The following is a 21,265-nucleotide window of genomic DNA, read 5'->3' as shown; positions in this document are numbered from 1 at the left end:
ACTAGAAGACTTGCTTAGTTTCCTTGATCCTTTTAGTTTTTTAAATTTAATGTTTTAAATTATTTTGTATCGATTTTGTTTATTTATTTGAGAGAGAGATAAAGCACAAGCAGGGGCAGAGGGAGAGGGAGAAGAAGGGACTCGATCCCAGGACCCCGGGATCGTGACCTGAGCCGAAGGCAGACGCTTAACCGACTGAGCCACCCAGGGCGCCCCATCCCTCTCCTTTTTAAATGGGCCGTACTCCTATGGCCTGTGCAAGCAGGTCCAGTCCAGTGCACTGCCTATTCTGAGCTCACGCACTATGGCTGCAGAGAAACTCATCGCCCCGCAGAGCCCCACACATGAAGCTTCTGGTCACTTGCCTCAGTCAAATCCAACATGTCCCCCAGTGTCCTAGCAATTATCCTTCCTCTCCTCAAGCCTCAGAGACCCTCTTCTCCAGACACACTCCTCAGCTGAAGGCTTTGCTTCTTGTTTTCACTGGGGAAGAGAAGTGCTCGGAGGAGAATCTCCATAGGCTGTCCCCCTCAGTCTTCCTGCCCTTAAGCACGGGTACCCTGCTCACAGAGGGCCAAACCCTCCGCTGTGCCCTGAGCCCTGCCTCCTGCCACTGCCCTTGGGGACACCACTTTAGTGGCTGCCCTTGCTCTGTTCCTGCAGCAGTGTCCTCCATGAACTGTCAGCCTGACCCCACCAGCATTCAGTATGCTGTCAAACATTCACGCCAGCCCCGGGAGCCCTCTGATGCCCCCTCCACCCCTCCAGGTACCACCCACTTGCCATCTTGAGTTTGTAGACAATCTCCTGGAAGGGTTGTCTATGTTTGCTTTCTAACCCCTTTTCTCCTATTTACTTTTAACCCACCCCAAACAGGCTTTCATCCCCTCACTGTACCAGAACCCTTGATCTCCTCCTTAATGAAGCCAGTGAGCCGTTCATGTTCCCCCCACCACATCTTTCTTGGCCACTCAGCAGCATCTGACATAGCAAGCAAATCACTCTCTCCTCTGAAACACGGCCTTCTCTTGGCATCCAGGACACCACCCTATTCTGGTTTTCTTTTAGCTCACTAACTGGTCCTTCTCGGCGTCCTTGGCTGGATCCCTCATCTTGCCAACCTGCAAGCATTGGAGACTGGAGGGCTTGAGCCACCCCGCTCTGCCTGCATCCACACCCAGCTGGGGGAGCTCATCCTGTGTTTGGGCTTTAAATATTATTTTGATGCTGATAATGCACAGATTGAGATCTCTCGCCCGGAGCCCCACTGCGCTCCTTGTGTGTGTTTCTGACCACTTCCTCTGTATTTCCACTGGGATATCTAGCTGATGGGCTTCTCAAATCATGTGTCCCAAAGTGAGCTCATCAACTTTCCCTTAAATCCTGTTCTTCCCCAAATCTTTCCCCCAGCTTGGTTAACGGGAGCCCCTCCTTTTCACTTGCTCAGGCTAAAACCTTGATGTCATCCTTGACGCCATGTTTCTCTTCCTCTTTCTCTCGAACACCATGTTTATCCCACCAGGAAATTTTGCTGGTTTTACAGCCTCTGACCACCTCTCACCACTTCCTCTGGGGCTGATCCGGGGCTCCTTCGTCCTCATCCAGAGGACTGCAGCAGCCGCCTGATGGCCACCCAGCTTCTACCATTGCCCCTTATAGGAGGCATTTTGTGTTCTTTACAAATTTAATTACATTTAATTTTTTTCCAGTTTTTTTGAGGTATAACTGACCTATATCACCGTGTAAGTTTGAGGTGTACAGTATAATGATCTGACTTACATATATTATGACCACAGTTCATTTTTAAACACAGGCAGCCAGAGTGATCTTAAAACAGAGGTCGGAGCATGTCATTCATCAGCTTAGAACCTTCTAGTGGTCCCGTCTCACTCTGAGTTAAAGCTGAGATCTATAGTGCAAGGCTGTATGAGATCTGGCATCCATGATCAGCTCTTTCTGTTTTTGGGCATCCTAGTGTTGCCCTAGTTGCTGCCTTTTCTGTGCTCCCTCCAGCATTTGAACCTGTACCCATCTCTCCCCTCTGTGGGGTCCCAGGTTCACTGTTTTCTCCTAGAAGAGGGTGTTGTTCTAGCCCTACCTCCTCTAGGCCAGAGGTGTTCAAGAAAGATCCAACTGGTAGAAAAGTGTGTAAGATGGTTTGCAGGGAATGGAGAAGAGACAGAAAGTCCGGCGTAGAAGTTCAAGTCGGAGCTCTCCAAGTCCCGTTAGAGGCAGTCTCAGTGGAATGGGACGGGGTGATGAGCTGGATGAATAGCTGTTATTCACCAGTTCACCTGCCTGGCCTGCTGGAGACATTGGAAGGAAGACAGAATGTCTCTCTTGTTCATCATTGTAGCCCCAGAGCTCAGCAAGGGACCTCAACAGGCACTAGGCAGTCAATACATTGAACGAGGCGACTGGGAAGTGGGAGTTGCAGTTGACAGAAATGGGGGCTCTCAGACTGGGTGGCTGGTTTGTCCAGAAGATGATCGACTCCATTTAGAAGAGTGAGGCTTGTTAAGGTTTGCGGGCATCCCATTCGAAGAACCAGTGGATGCCTTTGAAGAAGCAGAATTTTTAAAACATGCAGGTTGGGGATCTGGCCGTTTATAGAGCCAGCAACTAATAAGATTGATTTCATATTTAGATAACAATAGAATGTTATTTTAAGAGCCCTACACTGAGTTCAAACTTTTGAATACACTTATCTTTTTAAACTTGATGAAATGTTTAAAAATAATTTGGTTTTTATTTTTTATTTTTATTTTATTGTATTTTATTATGATATGTTAGTCACCATACAGTACATCATTAGCTTTTGATGTAGTGTTCCATGGTCACTCAGCTAGGGTGCTTGATTTCAGGAGTCAAACCATCTGAATAGCCCTTAGGAAGCCTAATTAGCAAAGACCTACAGAGCATCAGAGTCCAGGGGACGTGAGTTTTGATCAGGAGATAGTGATCTGGACAGCATGAAATGTGGGACCCCAAGTCCCGGCTTGAGCGTCTGGATTTTAGCCTGTGACGGTGGGGAGACACTGTATCTAATGCGGGAACAGAGAAGTGACTTGATGAAGTCTATTTTCAGACGATTAATCAGATGGTAGGTGTTGATGGTGGATTGGGGGGGGGGCACCAGGTTGGAAGGTACTGTGGTCTTCTAGGGAGACAGGTCCTGCTAGTAGATGTTGGGAAAGGAGAGAAAGAGAAGATGCTTCTAAGAAAGAGTCAAGCAAATTTAGATTTTGGTTATAAAAAGACATAAAATGGGGGCACCTGGGTGGCACAGCGGTTAAGCGTCTGCCTTCGGCTCAGGGCGTGATCCCAGTGCTCTGGGATCGAGACCCACATCAGGCTCCTCTGCTATGAGCCTGCTTCTTCCTCTCCCACTCCCCCTGCTTGTGTTCCCTCTCTCACTGGCTGTCTCTATCTCTGTCGAATAAATAAATAAAATCTTTAAAAAAAAATAAAAATAAAAAAAATAAAAATAAAAAGACATAAAATGACTCAGGATTTCACACCTGAATGACAAAACGATTGGTCATATTTTTTTTTTTTTTTTTTTGAAATGAGGAAGGCCTACTTCCTCTGGGGTATGTTAATGCCTAAGTGATTTGGTGATCTTCCGGAGACACCAGGCCTAATGGGAGATTTTCAGAAAGGATATTTTAGACAGGGGGATTTCCTGGCACCCCCTCAATTCAGGCCATCTACTTCCTTCTGGATGTATGTTGGTACTTGGTTTCCTTCTTCCCTCAAAATCCCCTTCAAATTTCCACCGTCAATGTTTATTAGTTCTTTCTCTTGTTAGTTGCATTGAAGATGGTAATGTTCACATAAGTAGAGTTAACTACTCTACCCTTAAATGATCCGAAGTGGTATGACTTTTTATTAAAGTTAAGAGAAATACGCAAATATCATCAGATCTGTATAAGCAGTTCTCAGTCTTACAGAGTAGTGCACTGAATTCATTCATTATAAATTAAGTTGTCTTAAGGATGACGTAAGTACATTTCCTGCCAGTTTCATGCTGCTTAAGGTATAGGTGTAACTAATATTTGTCGGCTATCGCTGTGGGGAGTCCCATGGGCAGTGAGAGAGTATGAGGATTCTAGACGCCAAGTTCTGAGCCAGATGAGGCAGGAAGGTGTCTATCCTTTCCCATGAGTGGGATGGGCTCTTCCACATTGGCTATCTGGTGACCGTGCTGAAGTGAGACCACCAGAAAGAGCTCTTGGATAGTGAAGGGAGCTCTAACCACACAGAAAATTATGCTAGCTTTTCCACGCAGGCTCTTTCAAAGTACGTTCATACCCCACTAGACCTTTCCAGTCTTTTAGAGTATTGTATTCCATTTTACAGGTGGAAACGACACAGATGTAGCAATGGGCTTCTCTGTAGAAGAGGCCTGGGCTGGATGATTTCTTAAACGTGTTCCAGCTCCCACAAGAGCTGTGGGCCACGGTCACACAGCCAGCCAGAGTGCAAGTTCACACCCCCAACTCCTGGCCATGTAACGCACGCCCATGGGGGCCCCTGCCTTCTCGCCATGCACTCTATGATAGCTGCCGTGACTGTGCAGGCAGTGCGCGTTAATCCCTCTGTCAGGTACTATCCGTATGACCTCATTTGACCCTCGTCTCCATCGTGAAGGGGAGGCACTGTGTGTTTCTCTATTGTATAGGAGAGGAATCCTAACCACGGGGATTCGGTGACTTGGCCAAGGGCAAGTGGCTCTTCCTGGTGATGCTGCCGTGTGAACGCAGGCAGTCGGGCTCCTGAGTCCAGGCTCTTAGCCACCACACCCTTCCTTTTCGCGGGGGGGGGGGGGGGGGGGGAGGTGCCGATTGAAGAATTTACCTTTTATACAGTGGAGAGAATAATTTGAAACCATCTCCCTGAATTTATGCATCTATCCACCCATCCCTCCGTCTGTCCAACATACATGCTCCTTACTGAGGAGCCACCTGTGCGCCTTGCGTTGTGTCCAGCGCTGTGGGTAAAAGGTGAGGAGTATCTAGTCTTTACCCTTAGAGATGTGCAGCCCGAGGGGCTCATGAGGTACCTCTGTTGGGTTCAGAAAGTGTTGAACGAAATGCTAGGCGTTGGCCGAACTAGAATCTATGACAGAACACACAGAGCACCCCCATCAGCAGCATCTGGGGGTGGTGGGGCCCTGGAGTCTGTATTTTTAACACACACTCCTGGTGATTTCTTGTGCCTGTTGATATTTGAGAAATGCTTCTATGGAACATTTCCAAGGAACCAGAAAGCTCGGTTTCAGGCCCCTGAGAAATGCCCAGCCTAGTTGCAGCGGCAGGCATGGATACATGCAGAATCTAGAACCATCAGTCCCATTTCTCAAGTGCATGGGGACGCTCGGGGTTGCTGGGAGGTGCTTGCTGGGGCCACTCTGTGTGTGCGGTAGGCAGGACGGACCTGAGGAGGCTTGGGAAGGAGGGCTCTGGGCTTGCTGACTTTGAGTCAACGAGAGCAACTCCTTACTCTTTTGAAAGCTATGGGTCTGTTGCTTACAATTTAATTTGGAGAAACGTTTCCACTGCTTAGTTTCAGGCAACGCATAACAAGTTATGTGAACTAGATTAAACCAGACAGCTGAAGAAGTCCCAAGCAGAAAGGGAAGTCATGGGTGACTCAGGTCTCTAACCGGGTGTGTTACTTAACTGAGTGCGAAAGTAGTCTAGAGAAGATGGGGGAAAGAGGAGTTGAATATTTTCAGTTTTTAGATGATTTTAGATTAATAATTAGATTGCAAGCATTCCTTTGCCTTAGAAAATACCGTTTTAATAGCAGCATGGTGTTCTATCATCTCAATGAACGTTACTTTGCTTTAATTTGCTTTTTTGTAGATGTTCATAAAGCATTAAAATTTTATTATCCAAATGCTACCATGACCATTTTCTGGAAAGTCCATATATTTGTACATGTCTTCTCAAATTTTTTTTTAAGTTTTATTGATTTAAGTGATCTCTACACCCAACTTGGGGCTCGAACTCATGACCCTGAGATCAAGAGTCGTGTGCTCTTCCAAGTGAGCCAGCCCAGGCGCCCCTCAAGTTTCTTATGATTGGTTGTTGGAGCAAAGTAGAGATGCGAGAAGGCCTATGAATGAACAAATACATGAGTATCTAATGGGGCAAACTAGCATTGTGGTTCTTAACCCATCCTTGCAGGTTCAGGCTGCTGTAGCCGATAGGGGGCACTTGCCAGAGAAAGGCTGGGCCTGAGGCCTCTAGACTGATAGGTCTGTGACAGGTGCCATCCCCTACTCTGCCTATTAGCAGAACCTGCTCACAGCACGACTCCACTGTATGCTTTGCAAACACTGTAAGTCAGATATCTTTCAGAATTAAACATTTTTAGATTTTTAGAAAGGTAGTATAAACTATTTCCTCTATGTAAAGAAGCACCCCACTTAGTTTTGGGGACCACCTTATACTCAAGCACAAGAATATTTTTAGTACAACAGGATAATGAATATTTGAAGTAAGTGAGAAAAATATGCAGCACCTGGCTGGCTCAGTCAGTAGAGCATGCGACTCAGTCTCAGGGTAATGAGTTCAAGCCCCACACTGGGTGTAGAGCTTACTTAAAAAAATAAATAAATAAAAATAAAAATGAAGTAAGCGAGAAAAGTAAAAACTGTTAAATCCTCACGTCAACTCAGATGAGGCTTTGCAGTGAAGTGACTTTGCTGCTATCCTGTGGGAAATCTTTTGGCTTTCTCAATTGAGGATAAGGGATTTGGTGCCTGTGTGTATTCTGAATTTGAGCAGGTAGACCTGACCCAGAAGAAGAGAGAGTTCTCTCCCCTGGGTGCTCAAGGACGTGGTACGCTTGTCTTTTCCAGCTCATAAGGAAATTGGGAGTTCTTCATACCTTTGTAGACAATGAGTCTAAATGTTACTCTTTCCTATACTAAATATTATTTTTTTTATCCAGATCCTCTTCCATCTCCAACGCTGAATTGCACATCGACTGCTGAAGAGATTACAGTCCGTTGCAGGATCCCAGACTCTTACAACTACACAGAATTACTAAACTACTCATGGAATTGCTCTTCAGGACTGTGTGAAAATAGCTCTGATCCATCTGAAGTGTTGATTAAGAAGGAAAGTGATCTCTCACAGGAAATACAGTGTATTGTTAGCATTGCCTTGTCCAAACAGACGTCATCGCTTGTTTTAGCAACCTGTGTCCCAGGTGGTGAGTAAACACCCCAATGTGTCATGGCGGACATACTATACACAGGTGGGGTCCAGGGGCCACGCGGGTGGTTCGAGAGTTTCAAACCAGAGATGCTGACACGCATTTCACAAATCCACAATGTAAAATGAGGTGTGGTTTTCACAGACACTGCATTATAGATGTATAGCTAACGTTTCTTAGCCTTTTCTGTGTCAAGCACCGTTCTGATACATTTGTTAATTAATTCAGTGCTCACCCAACTGTATGAGTTGGGTACTTGTCATGATCTTTATTTTATGGGGAGAAGCCCGGACACACGGAGTTTAGTGGGATCGCCTCAGGTCAACAGATAGTAAGGAGCAGAGCCTGGTTTTGAAGTCAGGCCATCTGGCTCCGGAGCCCATGCTCCCAACTCTTCACGACACTACTTCGTAATGTTCTTAGTAACCGTTGTGTTCGTAGAGGCTGCGTGCGTGCTGCAAGAATGTGCACTTGGTACGTTTATCTGGGCTACTCCGTGAATGGCATGACAATCTGTCTTGGCTGTGGTCCTTTTGTTTCGTTTAACTGGCATGTACCTTTGTAATTTGCAACTTTTATTCTCGGTTTTTTACATCATATTCCCAGTTTACAGACAAAAGGATCGGTAATTTCATAGTGGGTCATTAGAACATAAAAGAAGAGATGAAAATAATGAACCCTGTAATGCAGAACAATATCATAACTGTAAATAGTGAACAAATTTGAGGGCAAATACAGACCCTGTGAGTCTCCTTGGACGGCCATAGGGTGATTCTGTGAATCAGTTTTTTCTGAACAAGCAACTGAAACAGAAAAAGGCAATTAGTAATATAATGAATATAAAAAACCTTGGATTATATTTGATTAGTGAGCCCTTCTCCCAGAGTCTCTGATGTACTGCCCTTTTTGAAAATTTTCTTTCCTCTCTCCTCTCCTCTCCTCTCTTCTCTCCTCTCTCCTCTTTCCTCTCTCCTCTGTCCTTTTTCCTCTCTTCTCTCTCCTTTTCTTAGTAGGTTCCATGCCCAGGGTGGAGCCCAACATGGGGCTTGAACTCACAACCCTGAGATCAAGAGTCAGACGCTTAACCGAGCCACCCAGGTGCCCCCAAAATTTTCAAATAATGACATGGAGGCATTAAGTTCATTATATCATTTTCAGGCTAAGCAGGGTGACTTCCTGGGTAAAACAAATACTTACAGATGAAGTGCAAAATGAGTTCCAGTTCATAACTGATGGTACTGATTCCTAAAGGCAGAGAAAAGACCAAACCCACAGAGGACGACTCAAAGCAGCACCCTTCGTGCAAGTCACACAATTGTGCAGAAGACTCAAAAGCCAGCTGCAAAGTCAACGACAGTTGTTATGCTTGGAGCAAACATTTCTTTATTAATTCCGCTTAGTGGGGGTTGCGTAATATCCAAGGTGTGGAAATGCAATTTGCATGCTAGCGGATAGTTGCCTTATCGTGGTGACAAAACACAAAAGCAGTGTGCTTTTTTGGCTTTGGCGTGTGTGTGTTGCACGTAACCAATGAGAGAAAGTATTGTATGCAGAATGAACAAGCAGGTTGACATCCTCAAAAGCTTCTTGTGTCCCAAGAGTCAAATGCTTGAAGGAAATAATTTCTGAAGAAGATTCTCTATAGACGTATATGGAATATTTTAAAAGATTTCCAGCATTTTGCCCTTGCATAGGTCTTCACTTAACCTTTACCATTGGAATTGAATGTCCAAATAAGAATCCCTTCCCCGTAGACACCTTGATAAAACTGTCATGATCACATCCCTCTCACTGATGGTAAGAGGTTGTTAATTTGCAAACAAACCCTCTTTGTTATGCGATAATGGTGATTCATCTTCCTTTTACATTTCCCCCCAAATTGATAGTTTACATTGCATCGTAGATTTTGGAAGTTTGAGAAACATTGCTGGTTCTTAGGTCATTTAAATCCTGGGGCCCCTGGGTGGCTCAGTCGTTAAGCCTCTGCCTTTGGCTCAGGTCATGATCCCAGGGTGCTGGGATCAAGCCCTGCATCCATCTCTTTGTTCAGCGGGGAGCCTGCCCCTCCCCCTGCTTGTGCTCCCTCTTTCTCCCTGACAAATAAATAAATAAAATCTTTAAAAATAAATAAATAAATCCTGGAATAGTGCTGACATAGGAGACCCACATCTGGGGTCCCACTAAGCCAATGTTGGAGGACGTTTTTCTTTCCTACCCCATATCTGGGACCCAAATTTAATGATCTTAATGGTTCTTTTCAACAATAAATGTCTAGGATCTCTTTTTTTACCATGGTGACTTTCGAATACTTTTCTATAGAGTTGCATGCATCATAACAGATAAATTCGTGTGGGTGTAATGGTTAAATATTGGATCTTACTTTTAAGTGCTTGATTTTTTTATCCACACTTTTAATATTTTATCAGTGAAACATAGTAACTCACACTGACCAGCATGCAGCCCTTTGGCAGACCCCCCAAATAATCATCTTGTTGGCTGTTCACCATCACCATTCCAGTCTGGCCACAGTGTTGTTTACCTTTTAAGAGTGAGGGAACAGGTTCCACCAGATGAGGCAACTTCCCCAAGTTCACTTATGTAATGGACATAGAATTAAATTGAGGTCTTTGGCTTCTGGAGCCCTTTTTTTTTTTTTTTTAATGACATCATCGTGATTCTGTATGTCTTAAAACAAGTCAAATTAAGGAAAAAAATTGATTCATGCACAGGAATTGGCTGGCAAAAACCATACCATGTGGAATGATAGTACAGACTAGACGTGGGGGATCTATAGTCCCAGTGATCAGGTTTCTTTAATAAATAAATTATAAGGGGAAGAAAAAGAGAGGTGAGGGGGAGCTTAGAAAGTGAAGAGATTAAAGAGGCCTATAATTAATTGCAGTATACAGACCTTGTGTGATCCTGATTCAAACAGAAGAAAGTGAAAAAATAGAGATTTAAGTGGTGACTGTATATATGATTATATCAAGCATTTAATTAGTTTTTTAGATATGATAATGGCATGGTTATGTTTTATAGATAATCCTTATCTTTTGGAAATATATACTGAAATGTTTATGGCTTAAAAATTGTGCTCTCTGGAGTCAAACGGGTTCACATCTCTACTTGCCTCATGGCAAGTGGGAAGGGAGAGGATGGATCACAGTCCTTCCCTTTCAAGATTGTGACCCAGTGTGGCATGCGTCACTTCCAGTGCCAGCAGCTTGGCCAGACTGAGTTCATGGCCACAGCTGCTGGGGGAGGCTGGGAAATGTCCTCTTTAGCTGGCTGGCCATGCACCCCCTTAAAACACAGGGGTTCTATTACCAAAGGAAAATGGGGAGATTGGGTATGGAGACCAACAGATGATTCTACCACAATGAGTATAACTTATACCATTTTATTTTATTTTTAAAGATTTATTTATTTGAGAGAGAGAGAAAAAAAAACCAGTGTAGGTTGGGGGAGGGGCAGAGGGAGAAGGAGAGAGAACGTCTCAAGCAGACTCCCCACTGAGTGCAGAGCCCGGTGCAGGGCTCAATCTCATGACCCATGAGATCATGACCTGAGCCAAAACCAAGAGTTGGATGCTTAATTGACTGAGCCACCCAGGTGCCCCTAACTTGTAGCATTTTAAAACAGACAAAATCGGAAGAACTTAAAGACTGAAACAGGTAGCAAATGTAAGTAGATGTTCTCACTTTTTTGCACCTTCCTGGTCATTTCGTGTACTCCCTGGGGTATACGCACCCAATCTAGAAACTCTGGGTCTCAGCCAGTGGTTATGGTGTCTCAGAAGACCGTGATAGCAGCAGAGATTGGGAGAAGTGGTTCAGGTTTGGTACGTGTTGAAAATACAGCCACAAGGAATTCCTAGTGGTTTGAGTTGGGGAGAAGGGTCCCTAATAAGAAATGTGCAAATGACCCCCAGATTTCTGGCTCAAGCCACTGGATGAATAGTGTCACCATCTACTGAAACTAGAAAGTGGAGCAGCAGGTGTGTGGAGGCTATGAGAAGTTTGGTTTGGGACGTGTTTGAGTTGCCAATTGGATTTCAAATGGAGACATTAGGTAAGGCACTTTGATTCACTTGTCTAAGTCTCTGGTGAGTAGTTAGCACGGGAGACATAAGTTTGGGCAGAATCAGCACAGAGGCGGCACGTAAAGCCATGGGACTAGGTGAGATCACCTAGTGAGAAGATATGACAGAGCAGTGGACTGGGATTGAGTCTCGGGAGTGCCAGCATTTAGAGGCTGTTGAGGGGATGAGGTCCAGCAGAGGAGACTGAAAAGGACCTCCAGGGAGGCAGGAAGAAAACTCCAGCAAACCGGTATCTCAGGAGCCAGGCCAAGAGGGGTCGAGCACCAGTCAGCGCAGCAGGTGCAGAGGGAGAGCAGACTTAAGAACTTGTATTCATTGTTATCTCCCCTGAGTATCTGCCATCTCAGAGTGGTGGCAGCATCTGGCATCAACCCTGGGAGAAAGGTTTTTGGAAGGGACTGGATCAAGTACCATTAGATTCAGCCGTTTAAAAAAAAAATTTTTTTTAAATATCGGTGGCTTAATAATGTAGATGACTTCTTTCACATTAAAAAAATATATATACACACACATCCGAGGTGTGGACATACTGCTGCTTGATGAAGTTGTCAGAGACCCAACAGCAGCCCGGCTCCTCCTGCCTTCCCCACTATTTCAGGCAGAAGGATCCAGAAAGGGGAGACTTTGGAGAAATCCTGCAGAGCCCTTCCTACAGCTCAGTGCCCAACGCTTAGTCACGTGGTCAAACCTAGCTGCAAGAAAGGCTGAGGAATTCATCTTTGAGTGCAGCGATGGTATGCCCAGCTGAAAATCTGAAGTCTGTTACTAAAGAGAGCCAAATGGGTAGGGGGCATAACAGGGAGGTAACTAGCAGTTTCTGGTCAGGGGCCTCTCAGATCAAATAGGTGCATGACTTTCTGTTTGTTCTAACCCACCTGTGTTCCAAATAAGAGGAAAGGACATGTGTTCACGTTCTCCTTCTCATTTATTCATTCACTTTCTCTCCCCCTCGCGGCTCCTTTCCCCAGCCTCTCCCTTCTTTCTTAACCCTCAGTGTTTTGTTAGTGACCCCACCCTTCCCTTAGCCGCTGCACTGTGATCATTTTGCCACATGCTTGGGTATTTTGCCTTTGTATTTTTAGTGGCTGGATGGAGTCCGCCATGTAAACATGTCATACTTTCCTGTTGAGGACACGTAGGTTGTTTTAGCTTTTTGATATTGTCAGGGACGCTGCAGTAAATATCCTTGTGCCTTTTTTGGAGGGAGAGGAAGGGCACATCACTGATCGTTTCTGTAGGTTAAAATCTTAGCAATGGCCTTGCGGGGCTAAAGGATGTTGGTAGAGATACCAATAGCATCTCCTCAATAGGGTGATGGGGATAGCTAATAGCGGTTCTCAGGGATATTAAGTCAGTTGATGCTCACAGCTGCCCTCTGAGAAAGGCATATTTATCAATCCCATTTACAGTTACGAGACTGTGGGCATATCACTTAGCACCGTGTCTGGCTGCTTTATGATGAACATTTTTACTGAGCACCTGTTATGCATTTTTGCCAGATTGCCCTACCAGACACATGCTGCTAAGTTAAGCTCCCCTGGGCAGTGTGGGCTAGCTGAAAACAACACTTCTAGTGTAATATTTGCATCTTTTAATAAATAACACTGGACTTGCTGTGTATCAGCCTTGTGCAGGTACGTTTATTTATAAATACAGTCGGTTCTCTTGATTTGCGGTAGTCGTGTGTCATAAAGTCACCGTGAATACAGAATTAGTAAATACTGAATGTTGCTTCTGGCAAATGCAGGGTTAGGTTCCTGCAAGCTTCTGGTCACATTTTTGGCAAAAAATCAATAAATAACCATGTGTTATGTGTGTTTCTATCTAAAGAACCCTTATTATACATGTGTTGTTGATTCATGAACATTGGACTCCCGGCCAACAACTCCACGGCTTATGCCTAGATGAAGCGTGTCTAACATTATTTCTCTGAAAGGCATAGCCCAACCTTCTTGCACTTAGGAACGCTACACAGCACTTTGGCACTGCGTTAGGGCTATTTTAGACAGTGAAATAGCCAACAAAAAGCACAAAAGTGTGAAAAATGTGGCAGTACACAGACCAGGCATAGGACACTTGCTTACATTAGGGGAGAGGACTCAAGAAGGCAGAGTGTTGCCTTGTTCGGCCTCAGCTGGGGACATGCGCACCAGATTTTTCACCATCCTGGGGCGCCTGGGTGGCTCAATCATTAAGCATCTGCCTTCGGCTCAGGTCATGATCCCAGGGTCCTGGGATCGAGCCCCACATCGGGCTCTCTGCTCAGTGGGAAGCCTGCTTCTCCTTCTCCCACTCCCCCTGCTTGTGTTCCCTCTCTCGCTGTGTCTCTCTCTGTCAAATAGATAAATAAAATCTTAAAAAAAAAAAAAGATTTTTCACCATCCTGCTGCATGTGTCCTCCAGGGACAATGAATGTGCTGTGAGCATTGACATGGGGACAACACATACATTTTAGCAAGTAGGTAGATTGCAGATATGGAATCTGCAAATAAGGAGAATCACCTGGATCTCTGTTTTGATCAGTCAGCTAATTGTATTTCTTTCTTTCTCACTGGCTTCCTTTTTTTTTTTTTTTTTTTTTTTACAGGGCATTCAAGGCACAATTTTGTGATTATACCAGCAGTAGTCGTGGTAGCAGGAGTAACTTTTTTACTGTTTAGAAAAGGTATGTATACTTCCTTTCAAAAAAATAAGTTTCCAAACTTGAATTGGTTTCTCAAAGGCCAGAAAATTAATAGTTTAGAGACTAAAGCAAAGTTTGAAATTTTAGGTGTTTGGAAAGAAACCAAGCCTTTTGTTTCGTTTTGTGTTCCTTGCTGTCCGAGGTTGCTGGGTCTGCCAGGGTTGCCAAGATTTTGCATGATCTATGGCAGAAGGAATCCTCAGGCCGTAGGGGCCTTTACAGATGTGGGAACACGGCTGGATGTTCCCCAGCCTGCTTCAACAGATTTTCTATCTCTGGTCTCCAAGCTAGATTTTGCAAAAGACCCCTTGCTCTTGGCTTCCAGGGCCATACTTTCCACATCTTCTAGCCCAGAAGGAGGGCCAGGGAGGAGGAAGCTGTTGTTGGTGACTTGGAGTGGGTCATAATAACCTGGTATTACCTGCGCTGCCTTCCTGAGCCGTCCTCGGTCCGGTAGAGATGTGGGCCATGCTGGAAGGCAGCCCATGTGCCCTGGAGAGCAGGTAACCTGTCCCCCATCCTCTTCTTTCCTGGGAACAGGAAACCCCTCCTCAAGCCCCAGGGGACACGGACCAGGCTGTAAATGTGAAGACTAGATGTTCTTGCAGCCCCGACACTCTCCATATCTGCTTTCTCAAGAGTGCTCTTTGCAAGACTGATCTGTCCCTGCCACAGGGAATGTGAAAGAATAAGCTATCAGCCACGTGCTGGTGTGTAGGACCCATGTCATTTCACATTCATGTCTTGGACCAACTTAGATTTCAGGTTCCTAGACCTGCACTGCTCAGTACCGTAGGCACTGGCCACGTGCAGTGGTTTAAATATAAAATTCAATTCATTATATTTAATGTAAAATTTCTTTCTTCATTTGAACTATCCACATGTCAAGCGCTCAGTAGCCACACAGAGCTAGCGGCTACCATAAGGGGACAGACCAGATAGAGAAGAATTCCATCGTCACAGAAAGTTCCATCCGCCAATGCTGTCCTGGACTGCTGTTGGCACATTGCCACTAGAATATGGCGTCCCAGGGATACTGTTTCTGTGTTATAGGTTGCAAATACCGCGGAGATCCGTAGGTAGGAGATTATGAGTCAGTTGACTCTCCTCTAAATAAGATATAAAAATCAGCTGAAGAAAGTTTTGAGGCTTCATTACCAATGAGCAAAATATTTGGGAGCTCACATGTTCTTATAAAAGATTATTTTTAATCCCCAAATAGCAGCATCGTTGTTAATCATCTCCTTAACAGATTGGTCCCCAGAAACCAAAATCATTTTCCACTCAGAGTTCTTGTGGGTCTATTACCAGAATCCCTGAACCAAAAACAGGTGGTACTGAGTGCTCATATAATTCCAAATCAGTTGGTTGATTTAACTTTAAAAAAAAAAAAAAGTTCATTCAATGGAGAGAAAATTACTCCCATGGTCAGGACCAGTATAACCTGGGGAAAAAAAAAATGCCTTGAAAAATATACTTACTTCAGCTGGCTTCACAACCCTAAAGCCGTAACTTGGGAAAGAATGAGGCATTTGGCAGGGAGCCTTCTGAGGGGGACAGGGAGCGTAAGTTGTAGTTGACAGACACAGGGACAAGCTCAGTCAAGCCTGTGGACTAGGCTGGGGGACCTCTAGTCTGGCCCCTGACGAGGGCTGATGCCTTTTATGGGAGGCCACCGATGTGTACGTGTGTGGAAGCCATAGCTTACTGTCCAGAACGGCACTGTCCAAAATGGTAGCCAGGAGCCGCCTGCGGCTGTTGAACCCTTGAAACGTGGGGGTCCAAACAGGTGTGCCATAAATATAAAATGCACGCTGAATTTATAAGACTTCGTGTTTAAAAAGGACTGCAAAATGTCTCATTAGTAGTGTTTATTGTGATTACATGTTAAAATGATAGTATTTTTGACGTGTTTGGCCACTAAATAAATTGAGAATTATTAAAATGTCAAAATTAAACATTAAAATTAATTTCAAAATTAAAACATTTTGAAAATGAATTTCACCCTGTTCTGTTCACTTAATGACGTGACTGCTAGAATTGTTAATTACCTGTGTGGCTCCGTGTTCCTGGGCAGTGCTGGCCCACGCCGTGCGAGCCTGCCCTGCATCTTTAGCCTTATGCGTGAGCTGCTGTAGAAATACCCGTTTTTGTTAGCAGTGTGTGTTTTCTTTTTCTGTCTTCTGATGAGCAGTTTTGGAACACCTCTCTGGACCTCTCTGCAGTTAGTTTGACTTAAGCAACGGGAAGAGCAGGAAGACCAGCGTGACGGGGCTGTGGTTTAGAATGTTCCAGAATCAGGTCTTCATCAGGCAGGCGGTAACTGCAGATTTCAGCTTTGCTTTTCAGTCCTTTAACTGAGTTGCAAATTTCTTCATTTGTAGCTTGTCTGAAAGGTGGAAGAAAAACAGAGAGGACCGAGTAAGTACCCTGCGGACGGTGCGGTGGATAAATTATGTATCGTGTAAGCAGCACCAGAACAGCCCTGATGTAGAGCACCTCTTCCCTGGGGACCACGTTCTGTGTATCTGTCACTTGTCTTGAATGGTAATAAGTGACATCAGCGCTGGGCTCGGCACTTTCCGTGTATCACCTCCTCACACCCTCACAACGGGCCTCACACGGGGGTGGCATTACCACTTGCTTAGAGAGAGTGGCTATGAGAAGTCAGGTTCCATTGCTAAGAAGTAGTCGAGCTGGGATTCAAATCAGGGTCTTCAGACTCCGAGGGTTATACCTTTAGCCTCCTTCTCCCATCCCAGGAGAATTGGACCAAGGATTGGGTTCACTTCGGGAGCCAGGGTCAGGGCTGGGCCAGTATCACAAACAAAAGCTAGGATCCAGACACAGTCAAGGGCAGCAATGCTGACTAAACTGCCATAAGGAGGCTCCAGAGGGACCCCGGTGCCCCGCCAGGTCCTTGGCAGTCAGGAGGCAGGGGCCCAGGAGCTGGGCGTTAGCAGGTGATAGGAAGAGTACAGGCTCAGGGCTATAAAGGGCAAGATAGGGAGTTAAGAGTCATCCTCCTTCGGGCACCAGATGTCGGTGGATAGAGGGAGCTGGGGCTGGCCTGGCAGGCTGGGCCAAGCCAAGATACCGAGAGGGAGTTGCCAAGAGGTCTGTGTCATTTTTTTCTGGGAAACCACTGAGGATGTCTGAGCAGAGCTATGCATTAGACAAAGCACAGGAGGAATTAATAGGCAAGAGGCTGGAGCTGGAGACTCTGGTTGGTGGACAAATGAAACAGTGCAGCCGCGCAGAGAGGGCCTGAATCATGGTGGTCGTCGTGGCAGAGCCGCCATGGAGGGCTAGGTACAGGAGGTGTGGCGGTCATATTGACGAACATTCCAGCTGAGAGGGCAGGCTCCCCAGGGCGGGGGTGGGGGGTTCCCTGCCAGCTCATCTCTCATGGGCCTCAGACAAGTCACTTCAACTCTTTGTGCCTCAGTTGTCTTCTGTGGAAAATGGGCATAATAAGAGTAGAGAAATCAGAGTAATGGTGTGGTAATAATTGCATAGCAATAGCAACATATACAAACATGTTAATGAAAATAAAATGCTTCGAACAGTGGCTCAGAATGGAGCTTAATAAATGTTATTGTGCTATTCTGGTTATGAATAGTCTTATTATTATTCAGGAAAGAAGCCAGAAGTGGCAGGAATTCCGATGCTGGGTGCCCAGAAGACGGCGGAACTGCCAGGCCTAGTGGAAGAGTCAGGCGGGGCTCTGGGTGGGGAAGCCGAGTCTGAGGCTGAGTTTGGGGTCTGGGCACGTTACTTGGGTCATGAGGTCCGGCACATAATTGCAGAAGTGGCTTTAGGGGCTGCAGCTGGAGCTGCAGATGGGGGCACATCTTCAGGATAGTAACTGATGCCCTGAGCGTCTGAGGTCACCAGGAAAGCCAAGCCCAAGGCCCTCAGGTGATGAGCTGAGGTGAGGAGCCCGGGTGGAGCAAGCTGGGGAGGAGAGCCAGGGTGGTCCCCTGCTAGAGACGCTCAGGGAGGGGGCTGCGTATTCAAGGTGAGGAGAAGCTAAGGAGGAGGGCAGGTGGTCAAGACCTTTGGCTTTGTTGAGTGAGTTGCTGGTTTTCCAGAAAGCCACAGGGTCATGGTTGGAGTGGGAATGAGGAAGGGCCACTGAGCAGCAGTGAGCACCTGCGTGCCTGGGGCCCATGGGCTCAGAGCTTCCCTTTCTCCCCAGCTGCCGGCTGGGACACGCCCAGGTTACCAGGGAAGTTGGCTGTGGCAGGAGGCCCAGGGCATTTCTGTGAGCCTCACAGCGAGCCTGTGAGGGCTGATGGGCCAGGAGGCCATGCAGAGAGGGTTGGAGAGGAAGTGAGCAATGGCAGGTGGGGTGAGGAAGAGGTGTGCCAGCAGGGAAGCAGGGAGAGGAAGAGGACAAGGGGCTGTGCTCAGAGGTGGGTATTACAGATGTGCGGCAGTAAGTATGAGTGCCAGGGGAGGGCGAGATTCCAGGGGGTTCTCTACGGAGACCCACCTGGTTACAGCAGAGGGGTGGCCATCAGAACCTGACTGCCGACACCGTTCAGGGGATGCTGTGAGCCAGGGCCGCTGGGAGAGGCAAGGGACTCTCCCGGAGCTCCTGCCTCCACCGGCGGCTCTCTTCACTCGGTACACTACCGGAGATTACTGCAGTGAGGTCAGGCACTGTGTTAGCCGATGGCGTGACATCATGGACCCGGGGAAGCCTGACACTGTCAGGACTCCCACCCTCGGGCAGCTCGTGGGCACACGGGAGAGAGAGGACAAGTACATCAGCAGAAGGGCTGAGGCACGGGGTCATGGGCCGGAATGTGTGGTGGGGATGGTCGGGGCTGGGCAGCCAGCGAAGGCAAGGCGAAGAGGCCGGGGTGAGCATGAAGACCCTGAGGGGGCAGGATGTGAGCTAGATGTTCAAAGCAGGCAGAGGCAGAGTGGAAAAGGCATTCCAGCCGGGAGAAGCAGCAGAGGCAGAGACATGGAGGGGAACTAAACCCTCGTGGTTTATTGGACAGAGAGATTGGCCTACTTAGCATCAGGCTGAGCAAGTGGCAAAAGAGTGAAGTCAGGGGCGTTAAGATGGAGCGATATGGGAATAGGGAGCCATTGTAGGTTCTTGAGCAGGAGAGTTCTAAAAAGCACGAAAAGCAGTGCTTTGGGATAAGTCTAGGAAGGTAGAGGTGACATCTGAGAGTGACATCCTGGGCAGAAACCTGGGTAGCTTGGGGCTGGGTGTGGGAGTTCACATTTCTTGATGTATTTTTTTTTACCATCCAGATTTTGTACTTTGTGTATTTACTACCTATTTAATAACAATTTTTAAATTTAAAGAGCCCACTGTGGCTGCAGGGGGACTTCCTTAAACTCAGTTATTCAAGAGTTATATATATGGTGGAGGGGGAAGGGTTGGAAGAGTAGTGGGGGCGGGGACAAGCATAACGAGGAACAAAGGCCAAATTATCACGTTTCTGTGAGGACAGTGTCTGAAAGAGCTAGACCCAATTAGAAAATATCCAAGGACAACCAAGTAGATTTCAGATCACTGAGAGAAAAATGGACATAGTATCATACTTTTCACCTGCATAGTTCAGTGTTGACAATTTCTGGGAGTGCTCATAGTCTCCGTTTTTGTGTAAATGCCTGGAAAACAGGTCACAAAGTCGACCAAGTTAAAAAGGGAGCAGAGAGCCCTGTTTTTCTGGGAAGACAGATTTGCAGGCTGGAGGCGGTGTCTCGGCCTGAAGGGGAGCTGGAGAGACAGGCCCGATTCGTTGGCAGGACATGCAGCGATGTGGGCGTGGGTGAGGAGAGGCTGGGGGTGGGGGGATGTGGGGAGCAGCAGGGCACCAAGCCTTGCCCCTGCAGAGCTGCTCTGAGGAGTGCTGTGCCTGCCGGGACACATTTGAGAAGCACCTCCCACTTCATCTCCCTCAAAACTTCACAGCACCCATTTTCACATTCTGTTAGATTTTTTTTTTAAGATTTTATTTATTTGTTTGAGAGAGAGCACAAGCAGAGGGAGAGGCAGAGTGAGAGAAGCAGGCTCCCTGCTGAGCAGGGAGCCCGACAGGGGGCTCGATCCCAGGACTCTGGGACCATGACCTGGGCCAAAGGCAGACCCCCAACTGGCTGAGCCACCCAGGCGCCTGTCAGATTCTTAATAAGGAGAGCTCATTTGCTCCCTTTTAGCTAACCCTTGTGACTCCAACGCTCTTTATGATCTCTGGTCACCAACAAGTACACATATTTTGGGGACCCTGGTGTGGTCTGGGCCGCGCCTGGAGGATCTGGTCTGACCTGTGAAGTACAGACTGTAGGGAAGGCACGAGGCAAGAACTGGGACCTGTTTGAAGGGGCGTGTCTAGGCAATTCCGCAGCTTTGTGCCCGGGCTCATTTCCTCCGAGCTAACCCCGGGTTGGTCCCGTCATCACTGCAGGGATGACTCACCAGGAAGAGAAGCTGAGGAGGGGTGGAAACGGACCCCAGGAGACGCATGTGGCAAGGCGCAGATAACTGCCGGAGGGAGTGACAGCTCCCCTCAGGGTTCTTAAGGTCTCAGCTTTTTTCTTTGGGGATTTCGGTGACACTCAAAGACTGAGTTGGCTTGAGGAAACGGGGCTGTTAACGAGTGCCTACCACTGAAGGCGGTACTTCCTGGGGGCCTCCAGCTACCATCCCAGGAGGGCTCAAGGCCAGTCTCCCTCCATCTCTGCTCCCCCGGGCCCTTGGCTTTGATGGGTTTATTGTAAAAGGGCTACTCACATTAGAATAGGAGGGTAACCGGGTCTGCATTTTATAAGTTACTAACACGAGATCTTTTTTTTTATAGCCCCAGTTGACTGGTACTACAAGATGACATCACATGTATAGTGACTAAGTTATTTAATAATGGAATAAAAAGCCATTTAATTTACCATTCAAGTATTACGTCATCTTGGACACTGGTTTGGAATTCTAATGTGAAGTCATCCTCCATCAGAAGGTTCTTTTTTGGAAGAAACATCAACAAACAACCTGCACCAGTATCTGTCCCACCCTTCCTCTGGGCTATGACTAGATACTGAAGATGACTTCCGCCTTTCAGTTTTTTACTACAGACTTTCTGTCACAAAGAAAGTTGTAAATATATAAATAAATACCGAAGTGATAGGTGATTTGGCTTTTTTTTCTCCTCTTAAATCAGAAGAATATTCTGAGTCACATACCTCAGGAGGTGAAGGCTTTTTACTAAAATCTATCCACCTGTTCT

General features: G+C 46.5%; 1 protein-coding gene across 6 annotated transcripts in view; it reads left to right on the top strand.

Moving 5' to 3' along the window:
* The window catches only part of CD58 (CD58 molecule), a 42,158-nt gene that overhangs the window by 17,499 nt on the left and 3,394 nt on the right, over positions 1–21,265 (top strand). The window contains exons 3-7 of one of the 6 annotated variants that reach the window (XM_045801424.2): positions 6,964–7,227; positions 13,920–13,997; positions 16,400–16,436; positions 20,453–20,568; positions 20,846–21,163. In XM_045801424.2, coding sequence (XP_045657380.2) covers positions 6,964–7,227; positions 13,920–13,997; positions 16,400–16,436; positions 20,453–20,567 — 494 coding nt within the window. In that variant the 3' untranslated portion in view covers position 20,568; positions 20,846–21,163. The other 5 variants (XR_006780301.2, XM_045801427.2, XM_045801428.2 and 2 more) reach the window with 5 other exon arrangements.

The sequence above is a fragment of the Ursus americanus genome, chromosome 12, assembly GCF_024610735.1.
Source record: "Ursus americanus isolate L20-20 chromosome 12, mUrsAme1.1.p, whole genome shotgun sequence".
Lineage (NCBI taxonomy): Eukaryota > Metazoa > Chordata > Mammalia > Carnivora > Ursidae > Ursus > Ursus americanus.
Note: the sequence above shows the minus strand (reverse complement) of the source record. Positions and strands in the feature narration are given on the sequence as shown.